This window comes from Bombina bombina, chromosome 9 (genome assembly GCF_027579735.1).
Source record: "Bombina bombina isolate aBomBom1 chromosome 9, aBomBom1.pri, whole genome shotgun sequence".
NCBI lineage: Eukaryota > Metazoa > Chordata > Amphibia > Anura > Bombinatoridae > Bombina > Bombina bombina.
In genome coordinates, this window is record NC_069507.1 from 32224833 (window position 1) to 32245787 (window position 20955).

At 34.9% G+C, this 20955-nt stretch overlaps 1 protein-coding gene across 2 annotated transcripts in view; it reads right to left on the reverse strand.

Annotated features, from left to right (window-relative positions):
* Positions 1–20955, reverse strand: part of UNC5B (unc-5 netrin receptor B) — a 253403-nt gene that overhangs the window by 37318 nt on the left and 195130 nt on the right. The window contains exons 2-8 of one of the 2 annotated variants that reach the window (XM_053692029.1): positions 19918–20139; positions 17442–17585; positions 16408–16511; positions 11746–11926; positions 8050–8217; positions 6628–6792; positions 5006–5038 (exon numbers count right to left, since the gene is read on the reverse strand). In XM_053692029.1, the coding sequence (XP_053548004.1) occupies positions 5006–5038; positions 6628–6792; positions 8050–8217; positions 11746–11926; positions 16408–16511; positions 17442–17585; positions 19918–20139 (1017 nt within the window). The remainder of the gene's footprint in view (positions 1–5005; positions 5039–6627; positions 6793–8049; positions 8218–11745; positions 11927–16407; positions 16512–17441; positions 17586–19917; positions 20140–20955) is intronic. The other variant, XM_053692030.1, reaches the window with a different exon arrangement.

The following is a 20955-nucleotide window of genomic DNA, read 5'->3' on the forward strand; positions in this document are numbered from 1 at the left end:
TTCCTTTTAAAAAACAGCATTCAGTTTTATTGTCATTAAAACAGTTTATTGTTTAATGACCCTAAAGGGCAATATACTGAAAACTTCAGTATTGCAGTACTGGCTATAGTAGGCAGCATTAGAAATCAACCTCCCAGCAGGAATGGGAAGAAGGGAGAACCCAGCCCATTTAAAAGAGAGTTAAAGCTGTTGAGTACATTATCCCCTGAATTCTTTATTTTTGTTTAAAATATTTACTTTGAAACTTTTCAAATGTTGTTATGATGCTTTGATAAGATGATGATGACACTAATGAGAATGAATTCCAATTATATTTGTTTTATCAGCACTAATAAAAAATAAAACTATTCTCATAAGATGGTCACTTCTGACACTTTCAAAATATATATTTAGCCTAAGAAAGGTTATAATAATAATTATTGATTATTTAATGGCTAAAGAAAAGGATCACCCAGAATGTTAAATTTTTTGATAATTGACTGGCATTCCCTTCTGTATGAGTAAAATTCAAGAAAAATTCAAGAAATAATCTCCTTACATACAGTGACTCGCTGAGTAGATTTGCAGTAGCGTGTCCTTTTTAGTTTCAAATCAATGTCCTACACAATATTACCAGCCAGTGGCATTCCCTGGGGTCAGGAATCAAATGTTAACAAGAAACCACTGCCTGTTAAACATATGGTAGCCTCCTGTATCAAAGGAGCATCAAGGACGCTTCTTCCTAACTGTGAAATGGCTTTATCGGTGTAAAATACTGTATGTTCTTTTATTTGACTCTTTTAGCCACAAGCATGAAATTATCCGGATATTACAAGATACGTAAAATCAATTGCTCTCCATGTAATTCCCTATATTCCCCAAGGATTACTTACAAATGTCAACATCATTCCATAAATATATATTTTTTAAATTGGCAATTTCAATGTAGCTCAAAATAATTATTGCATGTGCCCATATTCTATGAAAACCTAGAAGGTTAAAAATGTACCAGGAGTCTCCAAATTTTCATTTAGGTTTCTTACAATAATTGTGTCTACATTCTCCCCAAGTGTCCTATCTTTACCGGGTCTTGATGTCCAGTGAATAACACTAATAGACTTATCTTTTGTTTCCTTTTGAAAAATTAGCAACTGATCGCCAGTACATTGCAGGGTATTGACTGTATTGTTGTTTAATTTTAACATACTACCATGTGAAATGAAGTCTGAGCTTGTGGGATAACTCAGTTATCTTACTGGATAAAGAGAAAGGGCAGGTATTCATATTCAGTATGACCACCACATGTATCAAACATACACGGCTAGATTACGAGTTGTGCGTTAGGGTTAAAAAGCAGCGTTGAGAGGTCCCAACGCTGCTTTTTAATGCACGCTGGTATTACGAGTCTTGAAATGACAGGCTCATCGCTCACTTTTTTGGCCAGACTCGGAAATACCGCAAATCCACTTACGTCAATTGCGGATCCTATTTTTTCAATGGGATTTGAATAACGCCGGTATTACGAGTCTTCCAAAAAGTGAGCGGTATAGCCTCTCCTGTCAAGACTGATACCGCATTTAAAAGTCAGTAGTTAAGAGTTTTATGGGCTAACACTGTAGCATAAAACTCTTAACTATAGTGCTAAAAAGTACACTAACACCCATAAACTACCTATTAACCCCTAAACCGAGGCCCGCCCACATCGCAAACACTAAAATAAAATTTGTAACCCCTAATCTGCAGAACCGGACATCGCCGCCACTATAAAAAATATATTAACCCCTAAACTGCCGCACTCCCGCATCACAAACACTAGTTAAATTTTATTAACCCCTAATCTGCCGTCCTTAACATCGCCGACACCTACCTACATTTATTAACCCCTAATCTGCCACCCCCAACGTCGCCGTAACTATATTAAATGTATTAACCCCTAAATCTAAGTCTAACCCTAACCCAAACCCCCCTAACTTAAATATAATTTAAATAAATCTAAATAAAATTACTACAATTAACTAAATTATTCCTATTTAAAACTAAATACGTACCTATAAAATAAACCATAAGCTAGCTACAATAATAATAGTTACATTGTATCTAGTTTAGGATTTATTTTTATTTTACAGGCAACTTTGTATTTATTTTAACTAGGTAGAATAGTTATTAAATAGTTATTAACTATCTAATAGCTACCTAGTTAAAGTCAAATTTACCTGTAAAATAAAACCTAACCTAAGTTAGAATTACACCTAACACTACACTATTATTAAATTAATTACCTAAACTAAATACAATTAAATACAATTAGCTAAAGTACAAAAAAAGCACTAAATTACAGAAAATAATAAAATAATTACAAGTTTTTTAAACTAATTACACCTAATCTAATCCCCCTAATAAAATAAAAAAGCCCCCCAAAATAAAAAAAAGCCCTACACTATACTAAATTACAAATAGCCCTTAAAAGGGCCTTTTGCGGGGGAATTGCCCCAATGTAATCAGCTCTTTTACCTGTAAAAAAAAGTACAATACCCCCCCAACATTAAACCCACCACCCACACACCTAACCCTACTCTAAAACCCACCCAATACCCCCTTAATAAAACCTAACACTAACCAGTTGAAGATCACCCTACCTTGAGAAGCCTTCAACCAACTGGACCAAAATCCTCAACGAAGCCGGGCGAAGTGGTCCTCCAGACGGGCAGAAGTCTTCATCCAAGCGGGGAAGAAGAGGTCCTCCAGATGGGCAGAAGTCTTCATCCAGGCGGCATCTTTTATCTTCATCCATCCGGAGTGGAGCGGCTCCATCTTCAAGACATCTGACGCGGAGCATCCTCTTCAAACAATGTCCAACTGAAGAATGAAGTTTCCTTTAAATGACGTCATCCAAGATGGCGTCCCTTGAATTCCGATTGGCTGATAGAATTCTATCAGCCAATCGGAATTAAGGTAGAAAAAATCCTATTGGCTGATGCAATCAGCCAATAGGATTGAAGTTCAATCCTTTTGGCTGATCCAATCAGCCAATAGGATTGAGCTGGCATTCTATTGGCTGATTGGATCAGCCAATTGAATGCAAGCTCAATCCTATTGGCTGATTGCATCAGCCAATAGGATTTTTTCTACCTTAATTCCGATTGGCTGATAGAATTCTATCAGCCAATCGGAATTGAAGGGACGCCATCTTGGATGACGTAATTTAAAGGAACCTTCATTCTTCAGTTGGACGTCGTTTGAAGAGGATGCTCTGCAGATGGATGAAGATAGAAGATGCCGCCTGGATGAAGACTTCTGCCCGTCTGGAGGACCACTTCACCCGGCTTCGTTGAGGACGTCGGCCCGGTTGGGTGAAGACTTCTCAAGGTATGGTGATCTTCAAGGGGTTAGTGTTAGGTTTTATTAAGGGGGTATTGGGTGGGTTTTAGAGTAAGGTTGGGTGTGTGGGTGGTGGGTTTTAATGTTGAGGGGGTATTGTACTTTTTTTTACAGGTAAAAGAGCTGATTATTTTGGGGCAATGCCCTGCAAAAGGCCCTTTTAAGGGCTATTTGTAATTTAGTGTAGGGTAGGGCTTTTTATTATTTTGGGGGGCTTTTTTATTTTATTAGGGGGATTAGATTAGGTGTAATTAGTTTAAAAAACTTGTAATTAATTTATTATTTTCTGTAATTTAGTGTTTTTTTGTACTTTAGCTAATTGTATTTAATTGTATTTAATTGTATTTAGTTTAGGTAATTAATTTAATAATAGTGTAGTGTTAGGTGTAATTCTAACTTAGGTTAGGTTTTATTTTACAGGTAAATTTGACTTTATTTTAACTAGGTAGCTATTAGATAGTTAATAACTATTTAATAACTAGTCTACCTAGTTAAAATAAATACAAAGTTGCCTGTAAAATAAAAATAAATCCTAAGATAGATACAATGTAACTATTAGTTATATTGTAGCTATCTTAGGGTTTATTTTATAGGTAAGTATTTAGTTTTAAATAGGAATAATTTAGTTAATTGTAGTTATTTTATTTTGATTTATTTAAATTATATTTAAGTTAGGGGGTGTTATGGTTAGGGTTAGACTTAGGTTTAGGAGTTAAGAACTTTAATAAAGTGGCGTCGACATTGGGGGCGGCAGATTAGGGGTTAATAAGTGTAGATTGGGGCGGCAGATTTGGGGTTAATAAATATAATGTAGGTGTCGGCTATGTTGGGGGCAGCAGATTAGGGGTTAATAAGTATAATGTAGGTGGCGGCGGTGTCCAGAGCGGCAGATTAGGGATTAATAATATAATGCAGGTGTCAGCGATGTTGGGGGCGGCTTATTAGGGGTTAATAAGTGTAAGATTAGGGGTGTTTAGACTCAGGGTTCATGTTAGGGTGTTAGGTGTAGACATAAATGTATTTTCCCCATAGGAATCAATGGGGCTGCGTTAGGAGCTGAACGCTGCTTTTTTGCAGGTGTTAGTTTTTTTTTCAGCCGGCTTTCCCCCATTGATTCCTATGGGGAAATCGTGCACGAGCGCGTTTTACCTGCTCACCGCTACCGTAAGCAGCGCTGGTATTGAGGTGAGATATGGAGCAAAATTTTGCTCTCCGCTCACTTTTCTGCGGCTAACGCCAGGTTTGTAAAAACCTGTAATACCAGCGTTGTCTGTAGGTGAGCAGTGAGGGAAAACTGCTCATTAGCACCGCACCCCTCCTAACGCAAAACTCGTAATCTAGGTGACAGAGTCTATGATATATTAAAAGTAAACAAAAATGCAGTGGGTTCCCTGCAACAAAAAAAGTGATGCTAATTTATGAAATAAATTGTTGGTATTATCCCTATCCACCCCTAGCAATTGTTTCCATTTTAAAAATTAATGTCAAGGGTATGTGTATGTAGGCGCTTGACAGTAAACATTATTATGCCTTTATTAATGATAATATATGAGGACTCAGTGACTAAACATTCAAAATGATTAAATTAATGACAAATCATGAAGTTGAAAAAATAAAATAAAAGTAAAATGGATGAAACAAAACTTACAATGACTTTTTGGTTCACCTAGAACTCTTTTGTCTGTTAGAAAGAAATAACAATAATGAAATTAGATATGGAAAAAAAATATGAAACAAATAATAAAATGAATAAAAAAAATAATGAATTGGTTTCAAATAAATGAAGAATGATAAATATTTAGATTTTTAAAAATGGTGTCATGAAATGTGATAGACAAATATGCCCCCCCTTTAACCAATAAAGTGTTAATGCATTTGAAACATTTTTACACTATGCTAGTATGCTAATTTTTTGCAAGGCTGCAGAGAAATCTTGTGATTACAAGATAATTTATGTCTATTTAAAACATATACATGCATAATATAATATTTGAACTTTTCTTGACCATTAAAAATATCTACATGTATTTAACTTGGATATATATATATATATATATATATATATATATATATATATATATATATATATATATATATATATATATATATATAAACTCTATATAGGGTCTTTGTAAAACTACTGTGTGTTTGAGCCCATTTCAGTCTTGGCTGTTGAGTGGTTAAAGTGATGTTAAACTGTCTGTTTTATTGTTGTAATAAAAAAGCACTAAGCAGTTGCTTATCCTTAATAGAAATCATTGTAATATGCATTATTCATCTATTTATATGGATTTAGCTTGTATTTCTTTTTTACACTACATTTGTGCTTCCTGTCACAGCCCTACAAGGAGGAGGAGCCTTTGCAGGAAGGTTTACCTTAGCCTGATGTCATAGAACTTCTAATGAATAGACTGGATAACAGGGAGTCAGATTTGCTCATGTCCAGATCTGACAGAATAAAAACTTAGGTTTTGAAAACCTTCTACTCTTAAAACACTGGGGGCTACACTGAGAATTGTAATTTAGCAAGAAAACAAGTAAGTTATTTGCTTTTTTAACACAATCTTATTATTTTTATATTTAGTTTGATGTAACATATTTGTTTTTACAAAAGGAGCAGTGTTTAATACCATTTAAACATTCTAATTTGCTTTTATTTAAGCTCCACACAGACAAGCCTTGATTTTCCAGCTATGACCAAGCACTGCCCTATACTGCAGTGCCACATTATAGACCTGCCTGCGGCTGTCAGGAGGGTTTATTTTAGCAGATTAAGGTTACACAACTGGGGAATTTGTGCTGGGGGCAACTTTATTTCTCAGTCCTAGTATCCTTTATTGTACTAACGCAGAATAGCTGGATTTATAAAAAGTGCATCACCTACAGTGACACTGAGTCACTGACATTAACATCATCTTTATTGCAAATCAATTTAGATAGGTACCAAATATATCCATTACTGTAATATACAGGGACTGACAAGTCAAGGACTAGTAACAATGTATCATATTAGTTCTCAAAATGCGTTAGTATAAAGTATCATTTGCTTCAAAGGAAATTACCAGAGGTGCAGATATCACCTAGCTAATACAAATATTGCTTTTGTAAGAAAAAGTATTTTACACTGTGTCTAAATTAGATAGAATTTTTTATAGTTACTTATTTTTTAATTTCTAGTAAAAAGCTCTCGACCCACAATAGCAATGTCACCATACCTTAGGCTCATTATCTCTGTACAAAACTAGAAGTTGTACCAGGTTACGGACTTACTTTGAAGACACAAGCCATCCGTGCAGTTTTTGGATTCCAGTAGCATGCCATTGCAATCTTTCCCTCCATTCTTAGCGGTGGGCGCACTGCACTCCCGGCTTCGCCAATGGGTACAATCTGTGCTGCAGGCCGACCATTTAGTCCACTCTGTCCAACCTCCATCTACTGCATCCCAAAATGGTGCAGAATAAAGAGGAGGACACAGACAAAAAAACACAAACAGAGGAACAACTAAGATTAGTGCAACAGTGGAAGGTCTGTCTCTTTTTTTCTGTCTGTATCTCTCTCTCTCTTTCTATCTGTCTCTCTGTCTGTCTCTCATTGTGTATCTCACTCTGCCTGTCTGTATCCCTCTCTCTTTCTTTCTTTCTTTCTTTCTTTCTTTCTTTCTTTCTTTCTTTCTTTCTTTCTTTCTTTCTTTCTTTCTTTCTTTCTTTCTTTCTTTCTTTCTTTCTCTCTCTCTCTCTCTCTTTCTCTCTCTCTCTGTCTCTCTTTTTCTCTCTCTCACTCTCTCTCTCTCTGTCTCTCTTTCTCTATGTCTCTCTTTCTCTTTCTCTCTCTGTCTCATTTTCTCTCTATTTCGGTCTCTTTCTCTCTCATTCTGTGTTTGTTTCTCTCTCTGCCTGTTTGTATCTCTCTTTTTTCTCTCTCTCTGTATCTCTTTCTGTGTTTGTTTCTCTGTTTGTCCTCTGTCTCTCTGATTCTCTCGCTCTCTGTCTGTTTCTCTGTTTGAATTTCTGTCTCTCTCTCTCTGCCTCCTCTCTCTCTCTTCTATCTCTCTCTTTCTCTCTCTTTCTTTATAACACTGCCTGTTTTTTTGTCTTCTCGCTCTCTGTCTGTCTCTCTCTTTCCTCTCTCTCTCTCGCTCTCTCTCACACTGTCTGTTTCCTGACTTTATCACTCTCTGTCACCCTGTCTCTTTCTCTCTCTCTCTGTCTTTCTTACTGTCTGTCTGTTTCACTCTATCTCTCTGCCTCTTTCTCTCTTTGTCTCTATTTAAATGAGCAGGAATAATTATATTAGACAATAAAAATAGGTTCTAAGAAATATTTGTTAGTCTTTAGTTTGGCAGAATTTCTACTGAAATCCTCCATCTTTAAAATTTGATTATTAGAACTTTGCTTTGTCTGTTGTGTTTTTCTGTGTAATCTGTTCTGCCAGTCCAAGCTAATCTGTCTGTTATGTTTTTTTATACTTGCTCTGTCTGTCTGTCTAATCTGCCTGTCTTATTTGTCTGATCTCTCTGTTTAATTTATCTGTGTCTGTTCTGCCTTATCTGTTTCTCTACCTGGCTCTTCTTCCTGTCTGTCTGTCTGTCTGTCTTGTCTAAAGCTATATAATGTTATTTTAATGAGTAGCAGCTGTAATTCATTTTTTATTAGAACATTATTTTTCTGTGGTTCATTAAGATAGCTAAGGTACCTGGACACATAGTTGTGCACACCAGTTTCTGGAAGGGCTGACCCTCACAAAATGAGCCTCCGTTGAGAGGAGTTGGGTTGGTGCAGGTTCTTGTTCGCTTTTGAAATCCGCGACCACATCGGTTGTTGCACGGAGACCATTCAGTCCAACTGGACCACCCACCATTTACTACAAACCAGAAAGGAGAGCAACCATTAGCTACTGTTCAGCTAACCACCAAGCAAACATCTCAGATCATTTATATGAAACAAGTTAAAATGATGCAGAGTAACCAAATGGCTTGCAAAACCAATTAATGCTCATAACACACAGAGGGATGATCAGTGCAGAAAAATAATCATTGTCTCAACTAATGAGTCGAAAATATTTTTGAACCATCTGGTGCATCAGTGCCCCTTCTGCAGTGAATGCCACCCAGCGTCTGATGGGCAGAGTTGGCACACATTCTACAATAACAGGTGCTGTGCTTATTTAATTATCAGCAGATGTAATTAATTTACTAGGCTGTGTGAAGTTGGTTGTTATTTACATTGAGTCCACTGCTTGATGCCTTGATGAGCCCTCAGGAGATGAACTTGGCTTTACTGAGTTACGCGGTGCCCTATTTGTTTCTGGGCATTTGTTCTGGGGACAACTTGCACGTATAGGAAGATCACACACTTTAGTTACCCTACCCAAAGACCTAATACATTTGCAAACATGTTTGCATTTAAACGGACAGTTAATACCTTGTAGTTGCAACATTTTTTTAAATCTTCAAATAGATTAACATATCAGCAGAGTCTGAAGATTATTACAATATATTAACACCTTGTTTGCTGTAATTGTTTTTCAATGATAAAACTCCACCCACCACTTTTCTTATATAGAGATGCCAATTTGGACTTGAGTCTAGAGATGACAGGGCTTGTCCCTGTCAATGTGTTACTAAAGAAAAGATAAGATAACACACTGCAATTTAGGGAGATATATGAGACAAGGTTAGGCTTGTGAAGCCTGTCATGTGTTTTTACTTTGTATAATTTTAAATGTTTTATATTACAGTCTCACAGTGTTAACTGTCCCTTTAAAGGGACACTAAACCCAAATATATTCTTTAATGATTCAGATACAGCAGCAATTTTAAGGAACTTTCTAATTTACTCATATTATCAAATTTTCTTTGTTCTCTTGCTACCTTTATTTAAAAAGCAGGAATGTAAAGCTTAAGAGCCGTCCCATTTTTGGCCGAGAACCTGGGTTACGCTTGATTATTGGTTTGCTAAATGTATCCACCAATAAGCCAGCGCTATCCATGGTGCTGAACCTAAAATGGTCTGGCTCCTAAGCTTTAAATTCCTGCTTTTTAAATAAAGATAGCAAGAGAACTAAGGAAAATTGATAATAAGAGTAAATTAGAAAGTTGCTTAAAATTGCTGCTGTATCTGAATCATTAAAGAAAAAAAAATGTGTTTAGTGTCCCTTTAATGAGACTAGTGTTCATGATAAAAACAAAACACTCAAAGGGACATTGTAATGCAAAAATTGCATTTTCTATTTTATTAAAAAATCCAGTTAGCTTCTATTACCATTATCATATTATTTCTCTTAGTAACCTTTGTTAAAACATAGCGCTTTTCCATGACATCATACTAAAGTAGACTCAGGAGCGTGCATGTGTCTTGAGCAGTATATGGCAGCAGTGTTTGCAACAATGTTATACATACAGTCTAATTTTGACTTTCTAATCTAGTTATTAAAGAACCACTTCCCTTTAAAGTTAATAAAGGAAGCATTATGTCCCTTTAAAGATGATTTATTAGTTAATAAAGGAAGCATTATGTCCCTTTAAAGATTATTTATTATTTAATAAAGGAAGCATTATGTCCCTTTAAAGATTATTTATTATTTAATAAAGGAAGCATTATGTCCCTTTAAACATTATGTATTATTCAATAAAGGAAGCATTATGTCCCTTTAAACATTATGTATTAGTTAATAAAGGAAGTATTATGTCCCTTTAAACATTATGTATTAGTTAATAAAGGAAGCATTATGTCCATTTAAACATCATGTATTAGTTAATAAAGGAAGCATTATGTCCCTTTAAACATTATGTATTAGTTAATAAAGGAAGCATTATGTCCCTTTAAACATTATGTATTAGTTAATAAAGGAAGCATTATGTCCCTTTAAACATTATGTATTAGTTAATAAAGGAAGCATTATGTCCCTTTAAACATTATGTATTAGTTAATAAAGGAAGTATTATGTCCCTTTAAACATTATGTATTAGTTAATAAAGGAAGCATTATGTCCATTTAAACATCATGTATTAGTTAATAAAGGAAGCATTATGTCCCTTTAAACATTATGTATTAGTTAATAAAGGAAGCATTATGTCCCTTTAAACATTATGTATTAGTTAATAAAGGAAGCATTATGTCCCTTTAAACATTATGTATTATTCAATAAAGGAAGCACTATGTCCCTTTAAACATTATGTATTAGTTAATAAAGGAAGCATTATGTCCCTTTAAAAATCATGTATTAGTTAATAAAGGAAGCATTATGTCCATTTAAACATTATGTATTAGTTAATAAAGGAAGCATTAGGTCCCTTTAAACATTATGTATTAGTTAATAAAGGAAGTATTATGTCCCTTTAAACATTATGTATTAGTTAATAAATAAGCATTATGTCCATTTAAACATCATGTATTAGTTAATAAAGGAAGCATTAGGTCCCTTTAAAAATTATGTATTAGTTAATAAATAAGCATTATGTCCCTTTAAACATTGTGTATTAGTTAATAAAGGAAGCATTATGTCCCTTTAAACATTATGTATTAGTTAATAAAGGAAGCATTATGTCCCTTTAAACATTATGTATTAGTTAATAAAGGAAGCATTATGTCCCTTTAAACATTATGTATTAGTTAATAAAGGAAGCATTATGTCCCTTTAAACATTATGTATTAGTTAATAAAGGAAGCACTATGTCCCTTTAAACATTATGTATCAGTTAATAAAGGAAGCATTATGTCCCTTTAAACATTATGTATCAGTTAATAAAGGAAGCACTATGTCCCTTTAAACATTATGTATCAGTTAATAAAGGAAGCATTATGTCCCTTTAAACATTATGAATCAGTTAATAAAGGAAGCACTATGTCCCTTTAAACATTATGTATCAGTTAATAAAGGAAGCATTATGTCCCTTTAAACATTATGTATCAGTTAATAAAGGAAGCATTATGTCCCTTTAAACATTATGTATCAGTTAATAAAGGAAGCATTATGTCCCTTTAAACATTATGTATCAGTTAATAAAGGAAGCATTATGTCCCTTTAAACATTATGTATCAGTTAATAAAGGAAGCCTACTAGCCTGCTCTACTGCTTTTGTCTGCTGTAAAATGATCCCCAGTTAATATTGTCTAGTATAATCTCTTGCCTATGGAATATATTCATGTAAAAATGTGATTATTAAAGATCTGCACCACCATTCTTTTCCTGTGGATAATTACTGCAATAAACTAATTGAGGAAGTATTTATCAGGTTATTTTGTTGTCCTAGTGAGTGTCAGAAAGAAGTAAAATATTATGTTTCTACATTTAGCATTTTTTAATGAGATTAAAGTCTCTTTTACTGCCTTAATGAGAGATCAATATGTCTGTGCAATTCTTGCTATGTCAAAGCTTGGAGATATTTACCGTAAACAATAACAGTTGCCGTGGTACTTCTACGCTTGGCAACAATATTCTTTGCAACGCAGGTGTAGTTGGCGGTGTCTGAAAGCCGGGCCTGCTTAATTATGAGGTTGTGGTCAACTGTAATAAGGAAATTTGTATCCTCTGTAGGGTCAATAACATCCTCATTCCTTAACCACTCCACCTAGAAGCACACAGAATCACCAAAGCATAAAATTAAACCATTAAATTCATGCAAATATTAGTAGCACATTAAAAATCTAAAAGATTATTTTGCAATCATGTTCAAGGGATATAAAATCTAAAAAGTATCTTTCATGATTCAGATAGAGTATACAAACAACACTCCAATTTACTTTTATTATCAAATTTACTTCATTCTCTTTGTATCCTTTGTTGAATAAGAAGCAGTCCACTACTGGGAGCTAGCTGAACTCATGGGCTGAACCAATAGCATAAGACATATGTCAACCACCAATCAGCAGCTAGCTTCCAGTAGTGCATTGCTGCTCTGGGTTGTATGTCCCTTTAATATATGTATAGCTGCTAACACAAAATTTAAAGGAATTCAGGCACCTCCAAACAACTTACATTTTTCTGGACATTGAAGGTGGAGCTAACACTACACAATTCAGTCATGATATCATAACTGATTAAGAGTTGATGTATCTCATAATAAAACTAATCATCTGTGACAGAGAAATCTAAAAGCTAAATTAATATGTTTAAAAATATCACAAGTTGAGGAGACCAAATATCTATGACAGAGAAAGATTATAAAATGGATTTGTGATTATAGACTTAGAAGAGTAGGTGGGCTTCCCATGCAAGATAAATATTTGAAAATCCAATGACAATGATAGAGAAACATGAGAAGACAACTGACTGTGTTAGAGAAAGATTAGGATCCAGACTGGAGCTGATGTAAAAGTAAAAAGATGGATTGGAAAAATATGAGGAGACCAAATGGTTATGAAGGAGAGATCATAGACAATGTGTTTGATATGATAGAGAAATATTAGAAGATGGGCTGGTTGTAATATAAAATGTTAGAGAAGATAGATTGACCAAGAAAAAACATGAGGGATTTGTCTGTCAGGGATTCAAAAGTATCAGAAGATGGATTGGTGATGATCAAGAAACACAAGATAATGTATTGACCAGAACAGAGAAACAAGAGAAGATAGATGGCTAGGAATGAGAAACATGAGGAAACAGACTGGCAATAATACAGAACATGAGGAGACAGACTGAAGAGTATAGAGAAATATGAGAAGAAACTTGAGTTTGAGTGAGAAACATAAAGGGGCAGGCTGGTAGAACATTTGAGACACTTAGAGATTGAGAAACTCTATATATATGGCAGTTATATAGATATGAGAAGAGCTGAATAGCTATAAAGGTGAGGCATGAAACTATTTATTGGCAATGATAGAGAAAATAAAAAACATGAATTAACTGTAACAAAGGAATTTGAGATAATTGTCTGACTGTAATAGAGGAATATGAGAAGATGGACTGACTGTAATTGAGGAATATGAGAAGATGGACTGACTGTATTAGAGGGATATGAGAAGATGGACTAACTGTAATAGAGGAATATGAGAAGATGGACTGACTGTAACAGAGGAATATAAAAAGATGGACTAACTGTAATTGAGGAATATGAGAAGATGGACTGAATGTAACAGAGGAATATGAGATGGACTGGCTGTGATATATGAATATGAGAAGATGGACTGACTGTAACAGATGAATATGAAAAGATAGACTGACTGTAACAGAGGAATATGAGAAGATGAACTGACTGAAAAAGATGAATATGAAAAGATGGACTGACTGTAACAGAAGAATATGACAAGATGGACTGACTGAAACAGAGGAATATGACAAGATGGACTGACTAACAAAATAATATGACAAGATGGACTGACTGTAGCAGAGGAATATGAGAAGATGGACTGACTGTAACAGAAGAATATGAGAAGATGGACTGACTGTAACAGAAGAATATGAGAAAATGGACTGACTGTAACAGAAGAATATGACAAGATGGACTGACTGTAGCAGAGAAATATGAGAAGATGGACTGACTGTAATAGAGGGTTATGAGAAGATGGACTGAATGTAACAGAAGAATATTAATTTCTTAGGAGAAAAAGTGTTGGCCATGGTTGAGAAACATGAGAAGATGCTACTGTGATTGGGAAACATAAGACAGACTGGAAATGATAGGCAAATATGAGATTAACAACATTTGACAGAAAAACATAGATAGAGCAATATTAGAAGATCACTGATCAAGGCAGAGAAACATTTAAAGACAGACTGAATATTAAAGGGAATTAAAACTCAACATCTAATCTTGTAAAATGTGTAATTAAGAAATATGAAACAACATTGAAATATACACTGATTATTTATACTAATTATTGATTTTGCCTGCAATTGCTATAAAATTGTATGTGACATGGTGAAATTTACCTGATCTTGCAACATTCTACACAGTGATTGGTTAGATCAGAGTAAAAGCTCATTTACATCTTTCTGGCAACAACAATGCAGACAGGAACATAACCCTCATTATGCTTTTCAAGAGGTGCATTTCAGGAATATTCAGAAAAATTAAAAAAAAATGTCAGTTTAAGACAGCATAATGCAAATTTATCTTAGGTAAAAAATATGTGTCTTCATGTTGACAATGTCTACAAACATCCTATTTGTTAAACAAGCTTTATCTTTCTAGTAGTCTACATGGGTTCATTCGTTTCTATCTGCTGTCCTCTGTATTTGTATATTTCTATTTAGCAACTCATTCTGCAACTTAGCATCAATCAGACCATTTCTGTTCTCAATCTCCTAGGGCCCTGTTGACTATAGAACTTCGATTTTAAGTGACTTAATGCTGAACAGCAAGAAAGACTATTATTTCTCTTCCACATTTCATAACACCCTGGATCATAGCCACAGATTGGCAACTACCAGAAAATGAACAGGTGCAGAGGTTAAATCTATTCGGAGGTGTCAGAATAACAAATCCGAGCCTTAAAATAAACAATTTTGCTGAATAATGAAAGGACCTGCCTTAATGTGATCACATCTATCACATCACTAATGTATCCGCAAGGATGGAGCATATTTATCTCCTTCCTTCTACGTTCTGCATTCTAACTGCCAAGCTTTGTAGGTGTTAGCTCCTGCCGGGATACTAAAGCTGTTGCAAGGATTTCTGGGAAGACTGCATTCACTCAGACAGCTGAACTAAATTTTGCCTTTGGGAGGCCGAGTCAATTTGAACTGTGACCAAAGTCACTTCCAGCAGTTTTAAGATTCCCTACCATGCAACACTCAAACTGCAAAAATAGCAGCATTGTCTTGCCCTTTGTGAACTGATTTCTTCCTGTAAAGATTTTGCCTTTCATGTTTAATCCATTTTTTTTATTGTATTACTTCACAAGAAGAGAAGAGACAACGATGAGAGTGCACAATGCAATATACAAAAAGACAGAAGTCTTCATTTTGTAACTGTAAAGCAAAGTCAGAGACAATGTCCAGATATTTACCCCAGAAACTAAACAGGGTATAAAACATTTTCTTTAAAGGGAAAAAAATAAACTTTCATGATTTAGATAGGGCATGTTAGTCCATGTGTGCCATATAGATAGAATGGTACTCACGCCCGTGGAGTTACCTAGTAGTTAGCACTGATTGGCTAAAATCCAAGTCTGCCAAAAGAACTGAGATAAGGGGCAATCTGCAGAGGCTTAGATACAAGGTAATCACAGAGGTAAAACGTGTATTAATATAACTGTGTTGGTTGTGCAAAACTGGGGAATGAGTAATAAAGGGATTAGCTATCTTTTTAAACAATAAAAATTCTGGTGTTGACTGTCCCTTTAATGAGACATAAATGTCAAAATGTATGAGTCAGATAAAGAGTACAATTTAAAAAGAAATATTTCTAATTTATTTTGGTTGTTTTTTTCTATGTATTCTTTAATTAATGTTGAAATGTAGTTTCATTCTATACAAGCATACTGAGATATTCTCATGAGCATGCACGTGTCTTGAGCACTATATAGCAGCTGTGTTTGCAAGAATGTTTGTAGCGTTGTTATACATACGGAGAGGCGCTTCCTCTTGAGCGCTAATGGAAATAAGCTAATTTTCACCAAATGTAAAATAAGTCAATTGATGTTTTAGTTTTTGACTTTCGTGTTCATTTAAATATTAATTTGGAAGCTATGGTACATCCTTCAAAACTGACAAGACAAAAATATTTGTATTTTTATATATTTGTATATTTGTATGTGGGTTATTTATGTATTTCATATAACCTGTCTGAATCACAATATAATTTTTTGGGGTTTCATATCCCATTAACAAGAATTTTTATTTTTTCTGTACATATTCTTGTGAAGGCTTGTTCATCTTCACCAATAGAACTGTAGGGAATGCCCTAATAGACTGAAACATCTGTTTATCAAACATTGTGAATGATAATTCTCATACACTTCAATATGAGTCTATGGGAATCAATTTCAAATGTTATAATAGAATCTTACATGCAGCCACCGATAATGGTTACTCTAAAAATGTAGAACAGAACTAAATGTGTGGTACATAAAAATTTATATTTTAGAGCCACACAATATAGCCCCTCACCTCAGCAGGGGGAATGCCTTCTGGTGGCCGACACTGCAAGAGGACCTCGTGATCCATAGGTATTTCTTTGCCCAAAGGTTCCTGGTCAAAATTTTTCCGCAAATCTGTAAGACAAATATCCATTGTAAGAAAAATATAGCGTCTAATGGATTTAGTGCAGTAGTTTCATATACTATTCAACATCAATATCATAACATAGAAAATGTGTATGGTGCCGACGCATTTAATAAGCTATAATTTTATTACATTTGGTGGCTATGATTTTATTTATTATTTTTAGCAAAGGTTTAGACTTTTATTTTTTTTAAATATTTTTTAATATACTGTGATATTGGAGATGGAACCACAAGCATGTGCTTGAAAGTGGAATTTCCATACATTTTAGCCAAACTCAAATACATTTTTTTATGTATTAAGGGTAGCTACTGTTAGGCAGAGGGGGATTTAAAGGGACAGTACACTGTAAAATTGTTTTTCCATTAATGTATTTTAAATGACTTGTTATACCAACTGCAGAGTATAAAATATTTGAGAAATTCCATTTTCATGCTTATTTGTGTATGTGAAGTAGCTGATTATGTGCTTTGAAACCACAGCCTATTACAATGGGTTGAACTTAAAGGTGATATCAGATCTCATTATGTTCTAAGTTTGTGTAAACAGACTTGCTTCCTTATCTTTTATTTGTCTGGAACACCAAAGCTCAATACATAGAGAGAACAATGGAAAATTATAATTGTATTACTTAACTATCCTGCATCCCATTGAGAGTGTAATCTCTTCTGCTGGCTGTGTATACTTAGGCTATTCAATAGCCTATACTCCAGTATTAATTTGTTCAGTATAGGTAGCGATACCACAGGCTAAATCAGCTATTTCAAATGCTGAAATAGGAGTAAAGGAGCTACTTGTAACCAATTTAATACACTCTAGCAGGTTAAAAGGATCATTGGGAATAATTTAAAGGGGAGAATTGTTTTGGGTGAACTGTCCCTTTAAGTAAAGCAACCAGGTTATCACACAACCAAACTCACATGCTATTCTGACATAGGCTCTCCGGCTTTTTGTGGTTCCTGCCGAGCTCCAGGCCACACATTGGCACCAATAGTCCTCCAACCCGAAGAGCTCCTCTACCTGCTGGCGGGACACTTCTATTTGCACCTCTCGTACCACAAGCCCTGTTAGAGAGAAACAAAGGTGCAATGTGAACAATAAAGATTAAGGCATTTATATATCTTTATCCGATAGTCACTTGGCCAAGGCTATATGAATCATAAAACTTTAATTGTGACATTACTACACTTAACAATTTTCATTTAATGAATTTTAGCACAATAAATTGTAATTAATAATTTTGTCTTTTCAATTTTTCACCACCCTCTGGAGCTACCTAAACCAACTCAGCAATTAGCCTGCATATTGTTGCATGCCCGGTGCAGAGCCTGATATTACTATATACACTCATGCACAGCACTGTACACAAGTAGACTGGGGGTGACAGGGGGACACTCCAGAATCTGAGGAAAGGATAAACTTACTAATACATTTTCCTTTTTATTTACAAACAAAATGACTCTTTAAAGTATCATTTAATGCAAACATTTTCTATCATGCAACTGAGGTTGCATTCTTTCTATCTTTTTTTTTTTTTTTTTAAAGGGATATGAAAGCCAATTATTTTTCTATCATGATTCAGATAGAGCAGACATTTTAATAAACTTTCTAATTTACGCCTATTATCAATTTTTCTTCGTTCTCTTGGTATCTTAATTTGAAAAGGCAGGAATGTAAGCATAGTAGCAGCCCATTTTTGGTTCAGAACCTTGGGTAGCGCTTGCTGATTTGGTGTCTACATTTAGCCACCAATCAGCAAACGCTACCCAGGCGCTGAACCAAAAATGGTCCGAATTCAAAACTAATATAGAAGTGGGAGATCAAGTTATCAGTCAATGAGCAATCAGTCCTTAAACCCCAGTTTTACACAAACATGCACAAAATAAACAGCATCACTTTTTCATCTGAATATATATATAGCATTTACAGTTCCTTCACAAATGTTTTGTTCCAATTCCCTTGAGATGAAAAACTTTTCCTCACAAAGCTAAAAATTAATGTAATTAAAACATAAGAGCCAAAATCAAATTAGTGATATTTACTAACACGAGTGCCCCTGATAAATAGATTCATATCACTGTTCTCATTGCATTCAATTGCGCCCAAACAATAGCTATAGGATTTATTCTAAGCAGCTTTCTCACTGCAACAAATCTGCTAATGATTCTCACCACTGGTCATTACTATAATGTATTATTCTAATCACTAGCGGATTTCAGAGCAGCCGGATTTAAGAACCTCCTTCCTCCACTGAGAAGGAACAGTTCGGAGACTAGAAATGTTTAGTGTCTGCACCCATATGCCAGCTGGGGCGATATCGCTGAAGTGGAGAGGTTTTTAGCATATAACATTCATTAATAAGGATTATTATAAAGAAGATTATATTAAGAAATAATCATTCTTTTTAACACAAGATGTTTAAATGAAACTTCAATAATGCGGTGCACTGATTAGGTTTATTTACGAAGAATGGTTGAGCATAGTGATCAGTTCTATGCACTTGAAAAGCACATTATGTTTTTTGTTTTATTAAATTAGATTCTCAATTAGAGAATAATAAGATTATTGTGAATAAACCCTTTAGTAAGATTTTTAAGTAGAATAAACTACAACATGGAAAAGTGTTTTTAAAGGGACATTAAACTTATTTTAATATATGCTCTATAACAGCAAAAAAAATCACTGTATTAGAGAAGATTTGTATACAAAATGAACGTGTTAAAAGCCTTTTTGTTAGCTATAAATGAGCTCCTGTATCAATCAAGCAATTACTGTGTAGCATTTAGCAGGGTCAGGCAACATGCACTCCAGTCTTCCTGTGGAAAGTGGAAAACTTACTCTTTTCAGAGTTAAATTACAGAATAGAAAATAATTAAAGTACAATACTGTACAAAGCTTTTTTACTGTTCATAACCTAATATTTTATGGGAAATTCAATTCTGGAGTTAATGTCCTTTTAAATGTTTTTTTGTTTATATGTTTGTATCCTGATCCTTTTCTGTAGTTTGAGTTACCTGTCACCCTAACTTCGAGTAGATTACTAGATAACAATGTTTTTTTTCTCCCTAACATCTCTAGCAGATCACCTAAATGCCTTACTGTTCACTTCCAAATGAAGGAATGACACAAAAACAAAGACACAGATAAAAAAAAACACATTATGGGTCAGATCAGAAATATTCTAGTTCATAATAGTGTGTTGGCTGTTCAGACGAGGAGGAAATGGATACAGTTCTTAGAGTTTTTAAAATGTGTCCCCTGGTCCTATGAGTAAACTCAAAATTAAAAAATGCCTTTCATAAGCAAAAGTTGGGCATGCCAATTTCAGATAAGACCTAAGCAGAGATGCAGAACATTTTATTAATAATAATAATAATACAACAGTTCCATGCGTACCTGTCACCTCATCCAACCTCTCCTTTGTTATATGGTCGTTCTGATTCACCCATTCCCCATTGCATTTGAAGTAGATTTGCGTGGCCGGGTTTGCCTTACAAATGAGCTCCACTGGTTTATTTTTTACAATATAAGCATCTTCGGGTTCCAAGAGGAAATGCGGCAGTGACTCTGCTGGTGCTGATGGGAAGGAGTCAGGCAAAACGTCGCTGTACTCGATTCCTGCACAAATAAAAAGGGGTAATGAATAAAAAGTATGTTTTATAGGATGATTATTAGTCAGAGCAATTAATCAAAGAGTGTCATTTTTGTAATATTGACCCTTTCTTACCTAAAAAGGGTAAAACACCAAATATTTCATAGCGCCCAAAATTTTCCAAAGGCTTTCTGGGACAGGGAGGAGGGTGAAGCAACTACAGGGTGGGCCTCAGGCAATGCTGTGGGCAGCATCAGCTAGAGGTGGGTGAGTTGTGGGCATTTGCCCTGATGAGGAAGCTCTGGGAGGCACAGTGTGCAGACCTCTCAACCTGTTACAATGTTGGCTAAACTCTGCATTGTAAGCAGGGAACTTAACCCCTTAAGGACCAGCGACGTACCCTGTATGTCGCTGGCCTTTTTTTGGGACTTGATTGTTTTATAGCGCGGTCTTGCCACCAGCGTTGAGACTGCTTTATTCCACAAAGCCTGCTGGAGGGAGTGCATTAATAGCGTGTTCTTGCTAGACTTGTGCTATTATGTCCTGAAAAAAACCTTAACGACCAGTGACATACAGGGTACATTGTGGTCATTAAGGGGTTAAGAGTTCAGGTTATCTCTAGGGCTAGGGTTTGTTTAAGGTTAGGGCTGGGGTTATGCGGTGGTTCTAAGGGTTTTTGGGGGAATTTTTTGCACCCTTATTCACTACTGTAGCATCCCCAAACCCTAAAGGAGCTTGCTGCCTAGAATTTACATGGCAGTGCCACATTTACATGCCAAGTGCTCTACCTAGAGTAAGAAGAGATATGAACAGACTTTAAACTGTAAATACAAGTGGAATTA